Source organism: Cydia fagiglandana, chromosome Z (assembly GCF_963556715.1).
Source record: "Cydia fagiglandana chromosome Z, ilCydFagi1.1, whole genome shotgun sequence".
Classification (NCBI taxonomy): domain Eukaryota; kingdom Metazoa; phylum Arthropoda; class Insecta; order Lepidoptera; family Tortricidae; genus Cydia; species Cydia fagiglandana.
This window is the reverse complement of record NC_085959.1, coordinates 23,221,151-23,245,056: the sequence shown is the minus strand read 5'-3', so window position 1 is coordinate 23,245,056 and position 23,906 is coordinate 23,221,151. Positions and strand designations below refer to the sequence as shown.

Genomic DNA, 23,906 nt, shown 5'->3' with positions numbered 1-23,906 from the left:
ACTTCAGTTATGTTTTTTTTGTTTTTTAACCCTTTATAAGGCAGAGACGATTTGGAAACCACTTAGTTAATAAACATTTACGGAGAAGAACATCCTCTTTTTTACTTAACTAAAATGGTATTGTATAGCGAATATATAAGCCTTTCTTTCCTCATTCATACTTTTTCGGTCAGTATTTAATTTTAATGTAATTAATTAATCTATAGTATGTGGTCAATTTATGCACTATGCCCTTAGAGGATATAACCAACGGAGACGCCATGTCTATAATTTTCGGTACAAAATGAGGGTAGGGTCCCGATTTTACTTTTTGGGTATGGAACCCTAACAAAGAGAGACTGTGACAAGGATAAACTATTATTATAGCGCTATCTCTGCTACTCCTACTGAAAGTTTATAAGTGCATCTCGTTCGGTCATCTGGCCACTCCCCCATTTCATCTCTATACACACAGGTGAATTTTCTTTTTGGGTCAGTGAGGGCAGCTGCTAAATCCCATGCTGCTACTCGAAAATTCATATTCATGAAGATTAGCGTTTACAGATTATGGAAAAAACATACCAGATGCGAGGAAAAGGTCATTTTAGAGACTTTTTTTTTATTGACGTGTTCGCAATGTTGTGTTATATGCGTCGCAATCTGTCGCTTATTCGCGAATTGTCAAATAGCTCTTATTTGTAGGTATGAATTTCGAATTTAATAGTGCCAACATGGTGTACAGACGTGTTATTTTACTTATTTTTCTATAGTCTCTACATCGCTTGAATTATTGCTTGTTTTCTATAGGGGCTGTGCGCGTTGGAGTCTGCCACCTGGTGGCCATACGCGCAATTTGTCTTTGACAATTTTGGGGAACGTTATGGTAATAAATATAATATTTGCTGAAAAACACAATGAAATACCGTTTAAAGGTATTGATGTGTGTCTGGATACCACTTGTCTGATTCTTCACCCTCATTCACACCACCAACTCACATTGATAAAAATCGTGCTAATTAACGGTCCATTATGTATGCAAGCAGCATAAAGATACATACGAAATTCTCTCTTTTAATCTTAATTTACCAAAGTTAACACCAAAATAACAACAATGGTCATGCTGTTTTAGAAGCTTCAGGGTTTCTTCGTCTTGTTGATAATATACTTACAGGAAAGTACCCTCTTGTGGCGCGGCCTAGCAGTCCGCGTACAGTGAGCCGCCGGTAAATAGGGTCATTCAATTATACGGCAATGTTGACAATAAACGTACTCACTTAGGTTTATTCACTATAAGACGTTACACTACATATTTATACGTCTTCATATGCCATATTTAAGTTACGTCTTTCATCCAAAACTTCGGCCAAATATGAAATGGCTTGACCGTATTGATATGTTCCTGTAAACAAAATTTTCATTTCGTACTTTAAAACGTCGGCAGCAGTGATGCTTTGAAATTGAAGTTTTTTCCGCAATAAACCTCTCTCTTCTACTATGGTGGCTAGACAATTTTGATCGCTTTTTCGGATGCTCTTTCTTTCAAAAATCATATCAGTCATATTTTTGTTACTGGAGCGGAATATAAATTTCGAAGGACCTAAATTAGCGTAGCCCGAAAGTAAGAAAGGGCTATGGCTATGTGTGATTACGATTATGGGAGTAATGGGGCCGACCTTACCTGGATGTAATTTAGACTGGTTGTGGCGACCGCCAGATATGTGGTACGGTTCGTTTTCTTCTTCTTCTCTTTCCACCTTTTATATTCATAATTAGCGAAATGTATTTTTTCTCCGATTGATGTATATTTTATGACAGCACTGACTTAAATTTTAAATTCTATTGTTTTTTTATTAGCGGTTGAAAAGGCCGGCAAAAGGCGGGTGACATGCGAAATGAGGTCGAATATATTTATGAAAGAAAGAGTGAGCGATATGGATGAATGTGAATGATAATGAATGAAAAGGGGCGCGAACAGTCACAAATTAAGGGTTTTCCAAAACGGTTAACAAAATATGCAGCAATGAGGTCTGTATTTTGTCAAGCATTTTGATATCGAAAGTCTCGTCCAGTTGCTTATAGTTTTGCTTCAATGCCCCATGAACTGCTTCCACAACCCAACGAACTTTTGTGACATACCGGGATTCATTGGCTTCTGTACAGGTTAGCTGTTTCCGATTTCCTTTGAGAGCGGGCATCATTACGCGGTAACCTTCCGATTCTAAAAAACCTACAACGTCCCGAAAGCTTCTGTCTAGTACGAATATATCGCCGGGCTTATGAGATATTTCAAACTGGGTATATATGACTTTTCGCATAGTGCTTGGATCGTTCTTTGTGCCATGGAAAGGCCCTAGCATATCTACATATAACGAAACCATCCGTTGTACAAATTGTGAAGGGCTTGCATAAATGAGTTTTCTTCTGGCCGGACTATGATTTTCGTTGATACTCATTGTTGCTACTTTTTTGGTGGTACACATACTTACGTACCATCACCGATGAGTATCAAAACATTCTCCACATTAAAAAGCTTTTTAGCTAACTCCGATGTGTGATTGTCAATAAGCCACTGGCGACTAAATGCATTGACACCAAGTTGGAATGGAAGAACATCTCTTTCAAAGCAGTGAATAACATTCGACACATAATCCGACACAACTTGGTATCTTGAAAGTTGAAGTAACGAGCCGATTAATCTGTTTCTATTGCCAGTACGTAGTTTGATAACTTGCATAGTGTCACGATGATGTTTAAAGAGTTTAGTTCACTTTGAATAATGTAAAAAAAATCCCAAGTAAACCTAGTCAAAACAGTGAAATGCTCTTCAGAGCTAGCTTTATTGATTATTTTCTCAATTAAAGGCAGCTGTGTTTCAGTGAATTAACAACCAAACAGCTTTGTTATCTCTTTCACGGTTACAGTGGCTGTGGTTGAGTAGACTACGATTAGTTTTAAATCATCTTCATAGAATTAACCATTAATCAAATGTGATTGAACAGCATGTATTTTCCGTTGGAATATAAATGTTCCTTTTAGTGTAAGTCTTGCCTTTTTTGGTACTGTTTGAAAGTTCAATGTACAAAGACAAATAAAGCAGTACCTGTGAGTAGAAACCGTCCGTTGAAGTGAATTCTATCTTTTCAACTGGGTTTTTACAAGTAACATAAAAACTCGACAGTTTCATCTTCACTGTTTGGACTCGTATCACTACTCAACTGTTGATTGTTTGGTATTAGTTTAATGCGATATGCTTTCGAGCGGCACGATGAACATACTTCTTCTTCTTCTTTATATTTAAGAGCTGTGCTCTTGTCGGTGGAGCAATCTCCAACTCGTCCGATCCTCTGCCAACTCCTTGACCTTCTGATATGACACGACCTGGACTTTTTCTTTTATTTGGTTAAAGTAATTGATTCTTGGTCTTCCTCTTCCTCTCTTTCCCTCTATTTTTCCTTCTATGATGTTCTTTAGGAACATGTCGTGTCGTAGCAGAGATGAACATACAGTGTCACCAAAAAGAATTGTATATCAATAGGAGATATTGAAGTGTTTTTTGCCTTTAATTTTACGAAATTGTTTCTTACAGTTACTGCAATTCCGATCATGTATGTTGCAACTAGATGCGTTGGAGGCCGACATACTTAAAAGCGATCTACCGTAATAACACTTATGTTTTGTAAATCTCTTACTTGCAATTATGTATCTTATCAAGTTATCAATTCTCTATGAACTATATCTAATGTCAGTATTATAACGATGCACTACAGAAGTTGCACTTAAAAATTGACAGTTTATTAGAATACATATTAACTCACATTATAGACGGGTCTAATTGGCCCGCACAAGAACTACAATACAAATCACTTAAAGTTATTGTATACGCCTCTTCATTATTTATACCGCTTTGTGGGCACTTTCTTAAAAGCGCGATGTCTTCTTCCTTCACAAGTACCTAATTCTTCTTCCGGTAGTGCGTCATGAAACAAATCGACCTGCATATGTGACGTTCCATGGGTAAAGGTACCTTATGGCGGTTGGCGCTTACGTTATTATTAACGTCGCTCCAATATTATTGCGGTGCTATGCGACGTAAGCGCCAGCCGCCATAAGGTAGGTACCTTTTGGAACGTCACATATTTTTCAGAAGGTTAACTTGTATAAATATTTTGAATTTGATCATATCCAACAGAAAAATAACATTCATTGAGTCTAATATTCTCAAAAAATATATGTTATTTCAAAAATACAAATGATATACTTACTTTATTTGTAAGAGACTGCTGACTCTTACTTACCAAGTATTTCAGTGTCCATTTTGATAACCCTTCCAAAATTACATCATACGTTATTTTGTACAACGTCGGTACACGTTTCAGGAACAATTTCTTTATAATTTTATTTTTATTAATGAAAACATCTGTAGCGACCGCCGAAAACATTTTTCTATTTCCCGCCATTTTTTCTTTTTAAAAACCGTGCATGTAAACCATAGAGACGCAATCCAATATTTAAAAAGTAAAATGCCGGCTGCCATGTTGAAGGTGCGTTCCAATTTTCAAAAAGTAAGTAACCACTCGCCAGGTTAGGGGTACATTCCAATACCTATTCAAAAATTATGACGTCGATCTAAGTATCCGAATACATAGTGAGGGTTATAATATACAGGATGTCCCAAGAATATGGGCCATGAAGGGAAAGTACCTTAAATAAAGTAGATAGGATATTTTGCTGAAAGAAGACTTTATGTTATTTTTAAAAGTTAGTAATTCTGCATTTAAAGAATTAATTGGCATAAGTAAGAATTGCTTGCTTCGTCTGGGAATCGAACCGACTTAAAAAAAAAGCCGCTAGTTTTATAATGCCAATCGGAAGAATGGACAAAAAATAATAATTCTTCTTAAGTAACATAGTATTTTAAAAGGAAGGAACAACGTGAAATTAATCATTTTAATCAAATTAAAATCATACATGAAACTGCCGAAGTTAATTAAGTTTTTTTTTGTAAATTAATTAATTAAATGCTCAAAATGTGATCCCTCTTGTCTTACGCAAATCGCCAATCTTTTAATAAGTCCGCTGCTTGTTGATTTTCTTATCATATTATGGTGAATACTCGATATGATATGGTTCAATTCTGTTTGTGACTCGCCCACGTTGTCGTATCGCTTTTTGTATAGCAAATCTTTCACGTATCCCCAAAAGAAGAAATCTAATGATGTTAGGTCTGGGGATCTTGCCGGCCATCTAATCGGTATTTGTACCAATCCAAGTAGGAAAACATTGATTTAGCAACTCTTCTGCTCTCCGACTATTATGAGCCGGAGCTCCATCTTGTTCGAAAATTAAGTTTTCTTGCTCCGCCGCGGAAAGATTTCTTATCTCATCTCTTAAAATTTGAAGTATTTCTAAATACTTTTCTGTGTTCAAGGTTCCTTGGTAAAAATGGATTAAGAAAACCCGTTTTTTTTAAATTCCGCACCAACAGTTGAATGAAAAACGCACTTGGTTATTCGCTTCAGTGACTCGCAGGGGATTTTCTTTAGACCAAACACGATTATTGTAGCGGTTATACATACCGTTGTTGCTAAAGTTAGATTCATCTGACCAAATAATATTATTCAAAAAATTAGGATCTTCGAGCAAGTGTGCCTGGATATCAAGACATAATTTTTTTCTCCTTTCTGTATTGCCCGGAAGTAATTTTTGAATTGGTTCGTCCTTCAACATAACTTTTAAAACCGTCTTCTTCTTCTACCTAGCGTTATCCCGGCCTTTGCCAGGGTCCGCTTTCCGACTTGCTTTCCTCCACTTTGCGTGATCCTGGGCGTCGTCTCGTGTGAGCCCGTTCACGCTCATATCTGCTTTCACGACATCGAGCCATCGCTTTTTTGGGCTGCCGCGGGGTCGGGGGCCGTCAAGGGCTAGGTTAAGGCATATGTTTCCTACGTAGTCAGCTGGCCTGCGACAAACGTGGCCGAACCACCGGAGGCGACATTCTTGGAGCTTCTCTGCTACGTCACGGACTGCGAGGCTGCCACGGATGTACTCGTTACGGATGCGGTCAGCGCGCGTAACGCCGCACATCCATCGCAGCATCTTCATCTCTGTAACGCGAAGCTCCTGAACATGCCTTCCAAGAACCGGCCACGTCTCGGCGCCATAAAGTAGTATAACTTTTAAAACCGTATTTTTTTTTAATACACGGTTTATATTACTTTTTGAAACTCCAATTTTATTTTCACCTTCCCTCACCGATGTTTTCGGAAAAGCCGAAATTAAAATCTCAAGTTCTTCGTCGTTGATCGTATGGTTCTCTTGCTGTAGTTGTCTTGAGCGTTGATCAAAACGTCCCAGAGTTTTCAAATTATTTACAAGCCTTTTTAAAACTTTACGAGACGGTATTTGTCTGTCAGGATATTTTACGCTATACCACCGCAAACTTCGAGAGATGTCTTTATTATTCAAAAAATATGCTTCCATTAAATCAAAACTTACTTGATATGATATGCCATGTCCGCAATAAATTAACACAATAACACGTGTGTAAGTGAATGAAGACTAAACAGATAAAGATAAATATCCGAAAAGCAAACACTCCCACAAACTGTTCCATTTTCAAATTTAAGAACAACATTTTAAAATTTTGTCTTCTTTTTTAAATATCTTAGTCAGTATGCATTCAAACAAACGCCCTCATAAATTGTTCCATTTTCAAATTTAACAACATTCTTTTTGTTTTAAATTTGCTTTCTGTGTAGCTTACAGACGACGTATTTATAGTATTTTATGCAACCGTTGTTTAAGAGGGGTCAAAAAAGGCGAGTGGCGTGAGTAACAATTTGAGGCGAAGCCGAAAATTGGTAATAAAGACGCCACGAGTATTTTTTGACTCAGTTAAACAACGTTGCATACAATACTTTTTCTACGACCAAGCACTTACTTTGAAATAAAATTGAAAAAGTAACAAATATTTTTAATTCAAGAAGTAGCATAAATGGAGGGTACGGGCGGGAAAGAATGAATGATTGAATGAATTAAAAAAAAAACATGTCTATGGTTCACTTATATGTCAGAGATGACATTTAAAATAAGGTTGGCAACACTGTACGAGTCTTCTTTCAGCAAAATATCCTATCTACGATATTTAAGGTACTAAATAGAGTATAAAAATGCGGATATTATATGCAAAAATATGGTAGGTGTCGCTAACTCATATGTAGTAGAAACTACAAAACTTAAACACAAAAAAATATGTACCTACTTAATAAAAAAGCCAGAAAGTGATTTTTTTTATTAGATGTATCCCTAATATATCTATAAAATATCCAAAGAACAAGTCAATCGGATACGTGGTTTTACATAAAAAAAATAAAAACTAAATTTCTTTTTTTTTTGCAAACTGTAATCGTTTAAGGCATAGGTAATATTCACCAAAAGTATATGTATTAATAAAACGAATAATCGCGCATAACAATATCTCAAATTCAGCCAGGGGCGATTTTGCTATTGCGGTCCGGCCAGACCCTTTCATTTGCTTATCGTAAAAAAATTATAAAATCTTATTTGGAACCTAAATTGCTCTAGTGCAGAAACGTATCGTTTTCTGCACACCTTTTATTTAGAACAACAATGACCCTCTTTCAGAGCATGAGAAAGGAAATAGCTATTTACGAACTATTTTAGAAAAGAGGAAATAATTGGAAATGAGTGGCGATAAATTAAAACACGACCGAAGGGAGTGTTTCAAATCGACACGAGTTGCGAATTACCTATTCTGACGTGTATCGTACAACGTTTTACAGTACATATGGCCCTTTTAACTTTTGACATACGCACGCACATTTACGCACTAGTGCGGGAAAATTAAACCATATATACTGTAAAAATAGTATTGAAATATTTTCTTATTCAATAATTGTATATTGCAGGTATAATTTGGTAGCTCACAGCAAATCGCATTCCGGCGAGGGTGCGCAAGCGCCGGCGACACCTGCAACGCCACCACCGCGGCGCCGTCTGTTCCGCTGTAATTTCTGCCAGGAGCGATTCGAGCGCCGCTATATGCTTGAGAGACACGTATCCGTCGTCCACGGACGAACGCTAGAGCGGCCGCCACCCACTCCACGCAACACCATGAGCAAAATGCTTAAGGCTCAAGCGCAAGCGAGACGATCGCCAACTCATTCGTCTAACGAAACTACTACTAAAGAGGAACCGAGCCCAGATACCACGGAAAAAATACCGACTTCAAGCAGTGCGTGGACCAATGCTTATGTCCAGGAATTTGGATTGAGACCGGAGTATCAACATTGATTGTTACTTCTTTGTGAGCGGGCAGAGTTAGTCACTCTGCCAGCCACATTAGAGCCAGGCAGTTCACTACTTCTCATGTGAAGAAATAACAGTACTTTTACAAAAACCACATTAACGACAAACAATAAGAGATCCTATGGCCGTAAACAATTGGCGTTCGTACAAGTTGTTGATTTAGTAGTTACTCAGGTCCATGAAATGATTCCACTGTGACTTAGAAAGGTATTACTAATTACTAGTGTTTTATACACTCAATGACACTCATATTATTATTTCATGTGGGTGCACGAACCTAACATGCGTATGGCATGTAAACTAGTTTGATTACCGATTAATTTCTTACTGCACATGTTGCCTAGAAAATATAAAATTTTAGTAAATAATGTATATACGAATAATAGGTAAAATTGTGGCTATGAAAGTACTAAGCCTGCAGTAGATTGTAAATAGTTAATACTGATATTAAATGTCTTCTACGTTTAGTTATAAATTATTCTAGTTCACTGGAATACATGTTAATTAAAACTATATTTTTATACTGTTACTAAATTGGCACTATATGATTAGCGCAGTATGGTTAGATGGGGTAAGAAGACCACTGGGGCAAGACACACTTGTAGGGAATTCCCATACTGTCTGTCTTGCCCCGAGCAAAATAAACTATGCTATGCTATTCTTACCCCACATGACCTTCACCAATTATATTTATTTTTTATCTGTGGTTATTGTTATGTACATGGAGTTTAGTACACCGCCGACTTGTTCGACAGTAGACCGGACAGCAGTAGCATCATTCATTTCATGCAGTTCTTGCATGCATTTTTATTTCAATAATACGCTCATCATCACCTTTAGGTGGATTTTTAAGAAGGATTTACAAGTTAAATATTTGCAAAGTCGTAGAATATGAATAAATTAAACAAAATTCCAATAAACGCCCATACGATGTGTAACACGTTTTTGTTAAAAATTGTATTGCATTTTACACATACGAGGGCTGCCTTTTAAGTTCTGTCGTTTGGTAAAACTAAAGACAATATAAGTGTTAATTGGTATTTATTGTTTTTCAAAGTAATCACCGTGATACGTAATACACTTTTTCATTCGGTCGAATCAGTTTTCGAAACACTTATTAAAGTCCGAGGTCGGGGTCTCCAAAATGGCCGTTTTGTATGCATCAACCGCTTTTTCAGGCGTTCGGTACCGTTGCCCACGAAGTCGTTGCTTGATTTTTGGAAAAGCGAACAAGTCATTGGGGCTTAAGTCTGGACTGTACGGCGGGTGTTCCAGATTTCCGACGTTTTGCTCTTTTAAAATCTCAATTGTCTGCCTAGCGGTGTGCGAGCTCGCATTATCGTGGTACAGTATTATACGACGTCTGGGGTTGTTTTTTAGGAATTCGCTGATAACTTATGGTATACTAGTCAGCATTGACTGTTTTACGATCCTCTAGCACGGTGGTGGCAACGTGGCCACTTTTCGCTACAAACGTGGCGACCATTTTTTTCGAAGTGCTCCGTGAGCGTATTACTTTGGTCGGTTTTGGCTCATCTTGGAACACCCAAACAGTTGACTGCTGTTTAGAATCCGGATCGTAGGCATATATCCAAGACTCGTCACCACTGATAATGTCGTAAACGTTTCCTCGGTTGAATTTTCGTAGAGTTTTGCGACACCATCTAACGCGAGCCGTTTTTTGGTCTTCACTGAGTAAATGTGGTATCCAGCATGAGATCTATTTTTTTACGCCTAAGTGGTCATGCAAAATATTTTGAACACTGATCCCTGAAATGCTCAATGAAGCTTCTATCTCATGGTATGCCGCATGGCGATCTTCGACGATCAGTTGCCATTTGTTTTTGGTCGACCTTCACGATGCCTATCATTAAAACTAGAGCAACCACGTTGAAATTCTAAATACCAACGTTCCACAGTGCGGAGGCATGGTGCTTCATTATTGAAAACAGTAGTCAACTCTTCAAAGCACTGAAGACGCGTTAAACCTCGCACGTAATTCGAAATTTCCATTTTCACAACTGACTTGTCAACTTTAAACCGACGCTGTACTGAAACATTTCGGCCGATCTCCAGTCATTCTTTTGTTTTCGAGTTCTAAATTCAAATATTTTACGATGATACTAGTTTTTTTTTTAAATTGCGGGAGGTTTGAAGACGAGAGAACTTAAAAGGCAGCCCTCGTACCATGTTAAGATCTATTACCGGAATCCTATAGCCATCGCTGGTCTCCAGGCGAGGATTTTTCTCTTCAAGCTCATTGTTTCTAAATTCTTGGTCTGATACTGTTCTTATGCAACTCGGTATTTACTAAGCAATGAGATTATATAACTAAGTATAGATAGGTTATACTCGTACAAAAGGATCACAAAAATATTTATTTATCTACGAATTTTTATAGGTACTACCTAAACTTACTTGCACCATTTCTGAGAAGAGTACTATATGACTCTTAGTATGATGAGTAGGTATGTGACTCTCGAGGTCGTTCCTAATAAAACTAATTCTCAGCCAGCAAATAGCTAATTTCCTAGCCTCGACAATAATGTACTATTTCTCTGAATACCACTGCAAAGCCTTGGATCCATATTCATAGTGGCAAGATGCAATATTTGGCCAAAATATAGTCGGAACTCTATGCTTTTTAACCATGGACAGTATTTGTTAAGGCATTGCTTTAGGATGGTATTACGTCTGTCCGATATCTTGGTCCAATGTGTATTTGCGTCTCACATTTTGTAAATTGGACAGGTGGAATACCCTTACACAGATATCTCCACCCGTTATTGAAGATGTAGCAAACAATGGACTTGATTTTAGTCCACAAATCGCTTACCACACCATAATTTTAGTGCCGAATTTTCCAGTGGATAAAGGTTTCTTAGGGTCTGATACCTGATAAATCTTTTACTGTGTGATATTGTGGTGTAGGTAGCGTTTTCTGATCGAAATTTCACATGTCTCGTTGTCCATTACGAGGGTTGCCTTTTATATGTTGGGATTAGAAAATATTAACAACTTTATACTAATAAAAATGACTTTATTGCATTTCAAAATGTTCCCCTATGAGGTGTACACATTTGTTCATTCGATTAAAACAATTTTTAAAGCAGTCCAACCACTCCGATTGAGACACCTCCAAAACGTGCGTTTTAACGCATCGAGCGTTGTTTCAGGTGTCGAAAAACGCTGTCCTCGCAGTTTGTCATAGAAGTGCGGGAATAAGATCGGAGTCCGGTTAGGTGCCAGCAGCGTTGCCCCGTAGAATTGCCTAGATCTGTTGGGCCAGATATTAAAATCCGAAGCGACGCTCGCAATAAACAAGCAATTCAAGAACAGTTACCACACTAAATTGAGCATTTTAACCCTAATTTGATTTGAGAACGGAAGAAGCCTTTTTTTGCAGTTACAGGCCATTGGAATCGAAACTCGTAAGATTTTGCGGCGCAGAGGGTCCAGGCCGCGTAGCCAAGATGCCAATCGCTTACGCTCCGTAGCGATCGAAACGCAACTGTCACTGTCTCACTAATATGGAAGAGTGATAGAGAGGCATAATGCTTTTCGTTGTCGAAGCTATAGCGATTGTAACCTTGGCTAGGCCGGCAGGTGTTGCGTTGGGTACATTCTGTGATATATAGGATATTAGCAGGGAAATAAATAATAATAAATTTCCGTTAATTTCAAGGGTGCATTCCTGAGCTTAAATCAAGTAACTTTCTCAAAGACACCGATATTCTAATTAACTCCATTTCGGAGATAATCAATATTTTATTTTAATCCTTTAAGGCCTCTACAAGTACACTTGCCTTAGGACTGGTTTACATATTGATTAGTGTTTAGAATGAGTTCATACATTTGCTACTAAACTTAAGTACAATCTCGGTCGATCGATGTTCGAAATGACATTGATATGTCACAGATTTCAATTGTTTGCTTACAACAACGCTACATGCTACATTTAATAACTTTTTAAACTTAATTTTTTTTTCTAAAAAAAGCAAAAAAAAATTTTTTTTTTAATTAACTGTGCCATTTAGTTCTCTTAAACGTACTTAACCATACCCCGAAGTTAACGGAATTCAATAAAAACACGGTGTATATATGTAGACGAACAGCATTCAGGACCATAACCATTTATCGATTGACCTATGATTTGAACTGACGTATAAGCTATAAACCTTATTCCAAGTAGCTCTGCGGCCGGAGGTCGCATACACTACACATCCCATCCCCAGTCCTCTGGTTTATCAATATTTCCTCGCCATGTTTGGACTAAGTAGTATAATCGGTAAGAGTGGTGCTCCCCTGCGGCTTCTGGTGGTGGTAAAGCAGCTAGCTCCACTTTGCTTCTTTCATGTTTTGTATTTGTATACCTATTGCAAAGATGTTGAGCAATCCTTTTAAGCGGTCTGGTTGGCACATATAATGCATAATTCCCACACGAGCGATATCTTCCGCCGTAGCTGTTATACTATTAAATATTTTAATAGTTTCTTGTAATTTGTTTTTAACAACTGCAAATATCTTTAATTTTCCTTTTTGAAAAATCAAGACGCCGTATGCCCGCCATTTCCATTATTTTAGTAAACTGATTATAGGTACTAAATATCGTTGGGGTATCGTCTTGGGTCGTCCCATTCGTTTTTCGTCAAGTTCTTAAATATCGTATTACGCGAGAAAACAGTTCCCGAATTGGTTATATCTGTAAAGTCATTAAAGTATAATTATCACACACACATTATTACGGGCACCATCCCTTGAACTGATGGGTTCTCTGGCCCATCTCGGCAGCCCGTTCCCCGGACGAATGGCTATATATGTTTGCCGAAGCCGTGAAAGTCAATCTGAATAATATAACTGAAAAAGAAATTTATAACAATAAAATACAAATTATTAACACGATAATCATACGATAATATTAATTTGATTGATATGTCATAAATGGCATAAGTCACTCGTATGGGCTATGGACTAAGGTTGAGGTTGGCAGCACTTTTTATTTTACTTCGTGTAAAAAAACTCAGAAATACCTGTATACCAACATGACAAACATAATTTAGTTTACTTTAACTTATGGATTATTTGGTCTAATCTGTAGCACCGCAAAACGAAAGCAACCGAGAGTTGCCGAGAGATGGCCGATGTCGTAAAATGAAGATTGTTATGAAAATTTCTTTTCCTTATTGTAAATTAAATACGCATCGGAAGCGATAGTTTTTATGCTTTAGTTCTATTCCCATATGTAGATAATTGATTTGAACAGGTTTTTCTTATCATACGTGCGTCGTATTCGAGAAACGTGTCAAAAACTTTTTTAGAAATTTGTAAGGCGCCATCTCGCTTCTTCCCTCGTTTTTTATCCCGTTCTGGTTTTTCAATTTTATATATATGATGATGATGATGATGATGATTGCGGGCTACGGAGCATTATTGGTACGTCTTATTTTACTTCAGTTTGCTTCCGACACTATAGAATTCGCCACTCGTTCCTACAATCCGTTCATTTCCATTGCTACAATTGTTTTAAATTTTTTAATACAGTTGCTCAAAAAGTGCTACTTTACGTAGCTGTTTAGCGTGCGGAAAGTTGGTTATCTCGAACTAGTGCTTTTTACTTTTCCAATTTTTTTAAATTTATACTTGTTCCAATTCACGACTACTTATTGATGAGTGTTAATATTACTTTCCTTTAAACGTCGTAATCAGCATAAAAACCTACCGTTAATGTAAGAATACGAAAAATATTACATATTTCATATTTAATTACTTACCTCTTCATGATTATAACACGTTTATTTTTTAATATTCAATATTGAAAATTCCGTTCTTAATAAGTTGACTGGAATGGAACGGAATAGCTGCCAAACGCCCATAGATATAATATACTTAAAGACGACGTCTAACCGAGCTGTCACCGTTACCACTTGTTTAGTGTACGATTAACAATGTTTTTATTATTTTTTCGCAACTGTATTAAAAAACGTCGTTCGATACACGTGCGGAAATGTCATTCTTCACTCGTCCCGTGAAGTAATGACATACCTTCCGCACTAGCATCGAAATGTACTATTTTGTGTCAGTGATATATTTGGTTCATCTTCTTGAACGTGGAGGGTGTGGTAGCAGAACAATAAACAACAATAGACGGTACCAGTCTGCGGTGGTTTTATTTTTGGTACCTTGCATTTGTCAATGAAATGTAAAAGGTGTGATGCGACAGATACTCTGGCCTCGCGGGGTATTCTTTTAACTATGGAGATATTATATTTTAGATGGCTGAGATGAAGGTGAAATGGAGTGGTAGGAGGCGAGTTGATTTGGCAGTCGTGAGATGGTGGGTAATTTTAGGTGAGGCACGATCTGTGGACTTTATCGTAGGTGAGTATATTAAGTCCTTTTTTAACTGACTTGCTTGGGTTTTGGCACGACTGGGTTATGATGACGTGCGACGGCGGGCTGCATTTACACTTAATACCTACACGATAAAAAAGCGAAATACAATAGACGGGTAAGTATTCCCGGAGCGACAATGCATGAACCTTTAAATGCATCAGGTTTTTTTTAGTCCTAAATTAATATACTTAAGTGTTACGTAATTGTTTGCTGAGTATGGGAAAAATGGTAAAAAAATTATAACATTGATTTTCACTGCGAAATCAGTGTTAGATGTTGCATAGGCTAATATGATCGTTTTTAAATATAAAATAATTGCAAACCCCGAAAAAACATCCAACACATAAAATCATCAACTTCACATTTCACCATTTCATCTTAAAACGAAAGAAATTTTTTGAAATTGAAATACTGCGTAAAGTTATATACAAAATACAAAATTGGATAACGGATTAGTTTTACAATTGAAATAATGTATAGGAACAAATCGATTTGCACGATAGGTACGATAATAGCACGATTGTCCTGGCATCTGGCATCCTAGGGTTACGGGATATAGGCAGCGGGAATTCCATGAAACCGAGCCTCATATACCTACATATAGGTACCTACATATGTATGTAGCGGGTGATACAGGTACTGGCACTTCAAGGTGTTCAAGGGGAATGCACGAATAAAGCGTAGGTATTACGGATTGCGTCATTAAAAACAATTTTTCTTGTTGGTAAATATACTGAAACACACCCAACTTTTCAGTAGAAAAAGGCGCGAAATTCTTTTTTAAATTTACCGCCTTATTCTATTGACAACGGTTGCTGTGCCAGACTTGTCAGAGTACAGTTCAGTACAGAATTACCCCTTATTCATAAACGTTTTTAACGTTTACTAAAGTTGACAATCCGATAATAATCGTTTGTCCCTTTCCGACGTATTAGTATGATGATAAATTGGAAAGGTATTGCAATATACCTTTCCAATTTATGGCACTATCCCTTTCGTCTATTTAGGGTTGTAAAGTTCAAGTCTATAATCTGTGGTCGTGCCCAAAAAGGGACATCAAGTTTTGTCAACCCTAATAATTTCTCGGAGCAATGCTGAGCCGAACGGAGCCGAGTTTGCTCGAAGTAAGGAGTTTCTCCCCATTGATAGTACCTACTGTATACCATCGGATTAAACAACAGGGGAGGGAGAATGCGAAACATTAGCAAATAATTTTCTTACATTTGGGTAACGAGCAGCAGCTTGTAGATATGGTAAATTTTCCTGAGACATAGCTAATTACAAGCTTTTATTTTATGTTACGTTGTCTATGATGTTCTGGGCAAATTTGATTCGTAGCACAGTAGTCACCAGAACAAAATAGGTAAAAACTGTTTTGTTACAAGTTGCATCTTCGTGGTTCCCTGCACATTTAAAGCAACGCGATTTCGACCGGCACTGACGCCAAGCGCGCACCACGATTTCGATTTTTGCGACACGATTTTAGATTCGCGCTGTAATTTATCGCAGAAAATTCACTGCGCGCACTGCGATGAAAAGTCGCCGATTTGTTCATTCTCGACATGGATTTCGTACCAGTCGCCTGTCTTGCCTTATTGATCCTTCGGATAAATAGGAAGAGTAAAAAAAGAAATTATCAATATTGATGGACTCATCGTTTTACCGCTGAAAGATGTATCAAAGGTTTTTTTATCTAAAATACAATGAACTTCGCCTATATCCCAAAAAATTCTTTGGCTATTATAGAATGAGGATTCAAACATTTGACAAATTACTGAAAATCATTGGACCTTATATTGAATATAAAAATACAAGATATCGGAATGCAATTTCAACTGAAGAAAGGTTGTCAGTCACCCTGAGGTAAGTAAAACAAAATCTCATAATAGTTATTTATTTGTAATGTAATAATGTAAGTATTTATTTATTAAACCGAAGCCAATGTGACATCGTAATAATCCTCAGAATCCTGTGAACTCACGGATTCAGGAGAATCCAATTCATTCACAAAACGTTTTAAATAGTCATGGCAATTGTCCTGAATGCCGATGCCGGGTTGTTTTTTTTTATGATTTTATTTCTATGAATTACAATATTTCGTGGAGTAACAAAATTAGAAGCAGATGTTCCCGGCTCAGAATGAATGTATGTGGCACTGGTATTCGGGTACAAAGGTGAAGCAAACATGTGACCGGGATGCATATTAGGCTGCGATACAGTTTGCACAACAACTGTGTCGCGTTACGTGCTCTGCCAATGAATTGGTAGAGCACGCAACTGAGCAGCTGGAAGGATGAAGGGTGAAGAAATGAAAAGTAAAGACTCAGGGGTAGGTAACGTTTATTTTCCAGGTATAAGTGGTGGGTCAATATGGCACGGCTGGGAACTTAAATTGTCCAACAACACCGGGAAATTGTAGTAGCGTGGTAGGTAGCACGGTGCCCCGGGGTGCGGCGCCTGGGAAACGCGTTCCCACGCACAGGCGCGCGGCGTCAAGGAGGGCGCGATCAGGCGCGCGGCGTCGAGGAGGGCACGAACGGGCGCGCGACGTGAAGGTGGGTGCGCACAGGCGTTCAGCGAGGGTCACCAAATCAGAGGCTTGTATAGTAGATTTGCGTTTATAATTTATAGTGAAAGTAAAGTATTTATATAGTAAGTTACGCCAGGAAGAGGAGGGTTTCTTGAAGGTGCGGGGCCTCACTTGGCCTCGCACGGACCCTTAATTTAGAAAATGCTCAGATGAGAGCTGGCGATAAACTAAAATCAGAATGACGGTTGTACCGCTTTTATACCTGATTCTTTGGAACATCTAAAGAATCAGATTTACAAGATTTCAAATTTAAAAATAGTCGAGTACCAGTTATGATTTTACCAAAATTTTGAATAACCTTTGCCGAAAGTATACATACTAGTCTTTTTAGTGGTGAGATCCGAACAGTTGAAGGGTGATTGACGGGTTACGTCAATCATCTTACAAAATGTAAACAATGAAAGGATCCCGGAAAACACAGCGATAATATTAATAAAATTCACCTCAAATTACATAAAATAATTGGAAAAACCTAAAGGTATGTATTGAGGTGGCTTAGGGCATATGGAAAGTTATAAAAATAATAGCCCGAAGTAAGCACGTCTGTGAATTTCAGATATAGTACAAGGAGTATTTTGATCAGAGCCATAATAAGCAAATCAGAATGATCGGACTTGGAAAGCTAAATGCAGGAATTGGAATAAAGGAACAGAAAAAGGAAGGAGGTAATTCCAAGGTAAATGCTACATTACCCCAAAAACCTCGGAAAAAAAAAAACTTTGACGTAGTCTTAATGAGGCAAAGTTTTTTTTTTGTTTAGAGAGAGAGTAAATTAGAGGTTGGGGGAAAGTAGGTAAAGTATGTAAGTAAAGTAAGTCAGTTAGTCAGAAGAAGTGTCGAGAGGGAAGGAAAAGCAAGCTCGTAGTGAGTATGAGAAGTGAGGTGAGAGAATGAGTGATAGAATGGAAGACGAAGATGAAAAGACCGAGGAACTTCTGTGCACTCATACATCACCTATCATAATCACACATTCAAAAATCTCTGTCAAAGGAAGGGGATGTGGTTCACATACTATGACGCACACTCCTAAGAAGTCCTCGCTATGACCTAGGCTTTTTTATAGAAGGGAGTAGTCAGCCGCTCCACTGGAAAAGGGGTGATGAGATGAAATGACCTAAGGCTTGTTTAGAGAGTTGGCCAACCGCTCTGTTAATATGTACAAGTACCCTAGTCGGTTTAGAGCCGATTAGAGAGTAGGTTTAGAGAGCCTACTTAAGTTTGTGGTAGACCTACCACAGTAGAATTAGTGAAGTATAAAATTGACCATAAGGCTTATTTTTGGATCAGAGTTGGCCTACCGCTCTGGATGAAGAAAATAAAAAGAAAGAAAGAAAAGGGGCACCTGGCGGATAAGCCACCCTAAGACATGGAGAAATATTTACAGGATGAGCACACACACACGTAATGGAATACATGGAAAATGAAGATTAATGGAGGATGAAACGAGCTTGGAGAAGGGAGAGGGGAGAAGAAGGAGCCGAGTAGAAGGCTGAAGAAAGAAAAATATGATTAGTAACAAAGTAAAGAACTATAAAAAATACAAGTTATAAATAAATAAAAGTGTTAAAAAGAGTCTCGCCTAAGTTACTTAGTGCCATATTGACTAACAGACAGTAAAAAATAATAATTTAGAGTTCTAAAATAAGGCCAAAGGGTTTAAAATTTTAAAACACGGATGTTGTTTTTAATTTGGAATTTTGAAAAAAAAGTTAAGGCCTGGAAAATATCTATTGGGCGCCAAAACTGTCGCGTTACGTGCTCTGCCAATGAATTGGTAGAGCACGCAACTGAGCAGCTGGAAGGATGAAGGGTGAAGAAATGAAAAGTAAAGACTCAGGGGTAGGTAACGTTTATTTTCCAGGTATAAGTGGTGGGTCAATATGGCACGGCTGGGAACTTAAATTGTCCAACAACACCGGGAAATTGTAGTAGCGTGGTAGGTAGCACGGTGCCCCGGGGTGCGGCGCCTGGGAAACGCGTTCCCACGCACAGGCGCGCGGCGTCAAGGAGGGCGCGATCAGGCGCGCGGCGTCAAGGAGGGCGCGCACAGGCGCGCGGCGTCAAGGAGGGCGCGCACAGGCGCGCGGCGTCGAAGAGGGCGCGAACAGGCGCGCGGCGTCAAGGAGGGCGCGCACAGGCGCGCGGCGTCGAGGAGGGCGCGCACAGGCGCGCGGCGTCGAGGAGGGCGCGCACAGACACGCACAGGCGCGCGGCGTCGAAGAGGGCGCGAACAGGCGCGCGGCGTCAAGGAGGGCGCGCACAGGCGCGCGGCGTGAAGGAGGGCGCGCACAGGCGCGCGGAATCAAGAAGGGCGCGCACAGGCGCGCAGCCACGAGGAGGGCACGAACGGGCGCGCGACGTGAAGGTGGGTGCGCACAGGCGTTCAGCGAGGGTCACCAAATCAGAGGCTTGTATAGTAGATTTGCGTTTATAATTTATAGTGAAAGTAAAGTATTTATATAGTAAGTTACGCCAGGAAGAGGAGGGTTTCTTGAAGGTGCGGGGCCTCACTTGGCCCCGCACGGACCCTTAATTTAGAAAATGCTCAGATGAGAGCTGGCGATAAACTAAAATCAGAATGACGGTTGTACCGCTTTTATACCTGATTCTTTGGAACATCTAAAGAATCAGATTTACAAGATTTCAAATTTAAAAATAGTCGAGTACCAGTTATGATTTTACCAAAATTTTGAATAACCTTTGCCGAAAGTATACATACTAGTCTTTTTAGTGGTGAGATCCGAACAGTTGAAGGGTGATTGACGGGTTACGTCAATCATCTTACAAAATGTAAACAATGAAAGGATCCCGGAAAACACAGCGATAATATTAATAAAATTCACCTCAAATTACATAAAATAATTGGAAAAACCTAAAGGTATGTATTGAGGTGGCTTAGGGCATATGGAAAGTTATAAAAATAATAGCCCGAAGTAAGCACGTCTGTGAATTTCAGATATAGTACAAGGAGTATTTTGATCAGAGCCATAATAAGCAAATCAGAATGATCGGACTTGGAAAGCTAAATGCAGGAATTGGAATAAAGGAACAGAAAAAGGAAGGAGGTAATTCCAAGGTAAATGCTACAACTGGCTGAGGCTGGGAAACAGAAACATATCTTTTGGCTCTGTTCATTGCGTTTAAAATTTCCATTTTTTGCATACATTTTCTGATCCTCACCTAATTTTCTTAGCATTGGTATCAACATTTCAGCGAAACTAACGTCCTCGTCAAAGTTTTTTTCCTTTTTTTTCACGTAATATATTCAATAGTTCTTCGTCAATATCTGTTTCCTTTTTTTACTTCAGCGCCTGTCTGTTTCTTACGTAGATGTCTAGAACGTCTAGTGTCTTGCTTTGGTTGGGTATTTTCCTCATCCGACTGAATGTCAGATTTCGCGCATTCTTCCATAGGTTTGACGTTACTACTAGTATCCCTAGGAGTATTAATAGCTATCAAGAACGAAAGTTGATCGAAGTAAATGTACTTGCGTTTCTTCTTCCCCGATTCACCAGACACACTTTTCTTTTGCGAAGCTAATTCTCTTGAGAAACAGTCTTTTAAGTTCTTCCACTTTTTTTGTAAGTCGGCACCTGAAAAGTAAACTTTTTTTATTAATAGTCAAAACGTCTTGATTTGGACCCAGCCGCTGGTTTTGCAAGCATTTTATTTAACTTAGTTTTATTTTTCAGGTATCTCGCATCGGGGAACAGTTTCTACTCGCTGTATTACGAATATTTATAGGGAGCTACCACAATTCGAGAAATAGTTGAAGATACTTGTGAAAAGTTATGGTCATGTATGCATCTACTTTATATGCCCGAACCAAATGAAAACGATTGGTTAAATATTGCTGAGGGTTTTTTTAACAGAACAAACTTTCCAAATTGCTTAGGAGCAGTGGATGGAAAGCATATAAGACAAGAGAAGCCAAATGGAGCAGGTTCAGAGTTTTATAATTATAAACAGTATAATTCTATAGTTTTGATGGCTGTAGTGGATTCCAATTATTCATTTACTATGATAGACGTCGGTGCATATGGCAGCGGTAGCGATTCTACCATTTTTAAGCAAACTAATTTTGCAAAGAAATTAGAAAATAATAGGTTAAATGTACCACAATCAAGACGTTTACCGAATGATACAAATGGCCCGGAAATGCCGTTTGTTTTAGTGGGAGACGAAGCATTTGCACTCTCCAAGCATGTGATGCGACCATACCCCAGACGAAATTTATCAGTTAAACAGAGAGTATTTAATTACAGACTGTCAAGGGCCAAAAGAATGGTTGAATGCGCCTTTGGAATTTTAGCAAATAAATGGCGTATCTTGCATCGGTCTTTAGACGTGAAAATTGAATTTTGTGACAAAATAGTAAAAACATGTTGTATCCTACACAATTTCGTACGGAAATATGATGGAATAAGATTTGAAGACCAATTGTATACGTGTAATCTAAAAAACATGAATCCTACGCCTGCACGACCGAAAAACAACTGTATTGAAAAACGAGATTATTTTGGAAACTACTTCACTTCTTCTATTGGATCTATTCCTTGGCAATACGATAAAATTTAATTGTAACTAAACCTATGTCCTATGTATGACAATAAAACCTTGTTGACATCTTACCGGTCTTTTTCTTTTTATCCTTGGTTAGTTCCTCCCACTTCGGTATAACGTTTTGACAAACCTCCTCCCACAAACGTGTCTTCAGTATGCGATCGCTGTATGATTTCAAGTATTTATCCCACAAAGGTGATCTTCCTTCGATTTCCATAATTAAATGGTCAATATCTAGCGTCCAATCTTGGAACTCCATTGGAGAAGCAGGTTCCGACATGTTAACGCTTGAAGAGCGAAATGCCGACTGAGCGCCGCCCCGGCTGCGATTTTATTATCGCAGTGCGCGCGGGGCCATACAGCTTCGTATGCTGCAATTCGCTTTTGCGACAATCGCGTCGCGCGCTGTCGCGGAAAAATGTAACAATTCACAATTTTAAAATCGCTGCGATTTTTTTGTCGCATATGCGCGCACCGCCATATAAACACATACGTTACATTTCTGCGACTAAATTATCGCGCGACAAAAAATCGTGGTGCGCGCTTGGCCTGAGCCTGGAAATGTCCAAAACGACAGCAATTTTTACACTAAATTGTAGGGTATAAATAGTACTCTACCGGAAGGCTGTTATAAAAACAGTAGGTGTACATGTGGTGCAAAGAACGGCCAGAAAATGTCAAAAATACGTGTGATAAGTACCTCTGGATTCGGAATTATAGAGATGACAAATAGAAAAAAAGCACACAAAAAAAAACGATATATAAGCTTACAGAAAATAAATAAATAAAATACAGACAGATTGGTTTTCCGCACATAGGGTTTGAAATCCGGATCCGGAATGGATGAAATTACCCAGATCTGGATCCAAATCCGCTGTTCTTCCCATACATTTCAGATCCGCGCATCAGTCAGCTAATCAAATTTATAAATTACCTATACTTAATATTTTTTTATTAATTTAGTTTTGTATTATGAAGGGTATATTGCCTCACATAAATCATTCGTTATAATCATTATACATACCACATGCTACATAGCATGCATTTCTGAGTTTTTCAGGCCGAAACATTAAATTCGCCAAACAGTGAAACAAGGTATTGTTTAATCATAATTATCATAACATATTTCCTACATATGAGTACATTTACAAATACTTCTTTTTAATTTTTACTGGTTTTATTTGTTGCCAGGTGAAATTTGGGAGTTCACGTCCTTACATGGCAGGATATCGGTAGGCGACGTTTGTCCTTGATGATTAGCTAAAAAGAATTAAATAGATATTAAGGAAAGATGATAAAAAAGTTAAAACAAATGTAAGTAGTTGAAATTACAATAGTTAAAAGTTACTGAAAATTAAAATGTAGGTATTAAGTTTAAATATTATTCAACCAGCCCTGTTAGGTACTTCATAATAGTTTACGGGCCTGTACGGATATGATATGATGGTGGTTCTTGTCTACAATGTCTACGTGCCAGCGTGATAAAACGATGTCCGACACTTTCTATTCCGCCATGTTAAAATCATCCATAATCAGCCGGCTGAATTTGTTAAATTATTGTTAACTTCATGTGCAGTATGTATATATGTTACATCTAAATAAAAAACTGGTTTTCATGACTAAGTTGGCCAAAAGGTTATCGTTTACCCATTTAGTAGAATTATCTCTGTTCATATCGTGGTGGTAGTCTGCAGTACTTTTTGTTTTGTACGCAAGTAAGCAATTTTGGCACTAAGCCTGCTAGCGGATGGCGCTGGAGCTAATATACGGCGTTGCATGAGCAAGAGATGTCCTTTGGCAGGATCGGTCCTTAGGACCCAGGGATGGATTCAAGAAGTGGAGCCACCGAGATTTTTGATGCAATTTTTTAGGGGGGGCGGGGCTCTCAACTTTATCTTGATATCTGTATCATTTAAGCTACTAGGTCAAGTTTCGTATCGATTCCGTATAAATCGGGGGTGCCGAATTCATTTCTGATATCATAATGACACCATTCCGAAGTAAAAACACATAAAATATGAAAAAAATACTTTTTTTTAAATTCCTCTTCACG

General features: G+C 38.3%; 2 protein-coding genes and 1 long non-coding RNA gene across 3 annotated transcripts in view; 2 read left to right on the top strand and 1 right to left on the bottom strand.

Moving 5' to 3' along the window:
- The window catches only part of LOC134679003 (zinc finger protein 37), a 38,055-nt gene extending 28,345 nt beyond the window's left edge, over nt 1-9,710 (top strand). Inside the window, exon 7 of the mRNA XM_063537783.1 lies at nt 7,908-9,710. Within this exon, the coding sequence (XP_063393853.1) occupies nt 7,908-8,292 (385 nt within the window). The 3' untranslated portion in view covers nt 8,293-9,710. The remainder of the gene's footprint in view (nt 1-7,907) is intronic.
- LOC134679018 (uncharacterized) overlaps nt 1-23,906 on the top strand; it is a 473,913-nt gene that overhangs the window by 389,464 nt on the left and 60,543 nt on the right. The gene's annotated exons all lie outside the window — the stretch shown is intronic.
- Nucleotides 20,570-22,279, bottom strand: LOC134678532 (uncharacterized). The gene is made up of 2 exons (XM_063537108.1): nt 21,923-22,279; nt 20,570-20,883 (listed from the first exon to the last, which is right to left on the bottom strand). The coding sequence occupies exons 1-2, from the start codon at nt 22,131-22,133 to the stop codon at nt 20,570-20,572; spliced, it is 525 nt and encodes a 174-aa protein (XP_063393178.1). The 5' UTR covers nt 22,134-22,279.

Bases quoted from the DNA above. Each gene is read 5' to 3' on its own strand.
- LOC134678532 (XM_063537108.1), bottom strand. From the start codon at position 22,133: ATGTCGGAACCTGCTTCTCCAATGGAGTTCCAAGATTGGACGCTAGAT. The intron at 20,884-21,922 runs GTAAGATGTCAA...TTTACTTTTCAG, and splicing joins GGATAAAAAGAAAAAGACCG to GTGCCGACTTACAAAAAAAG.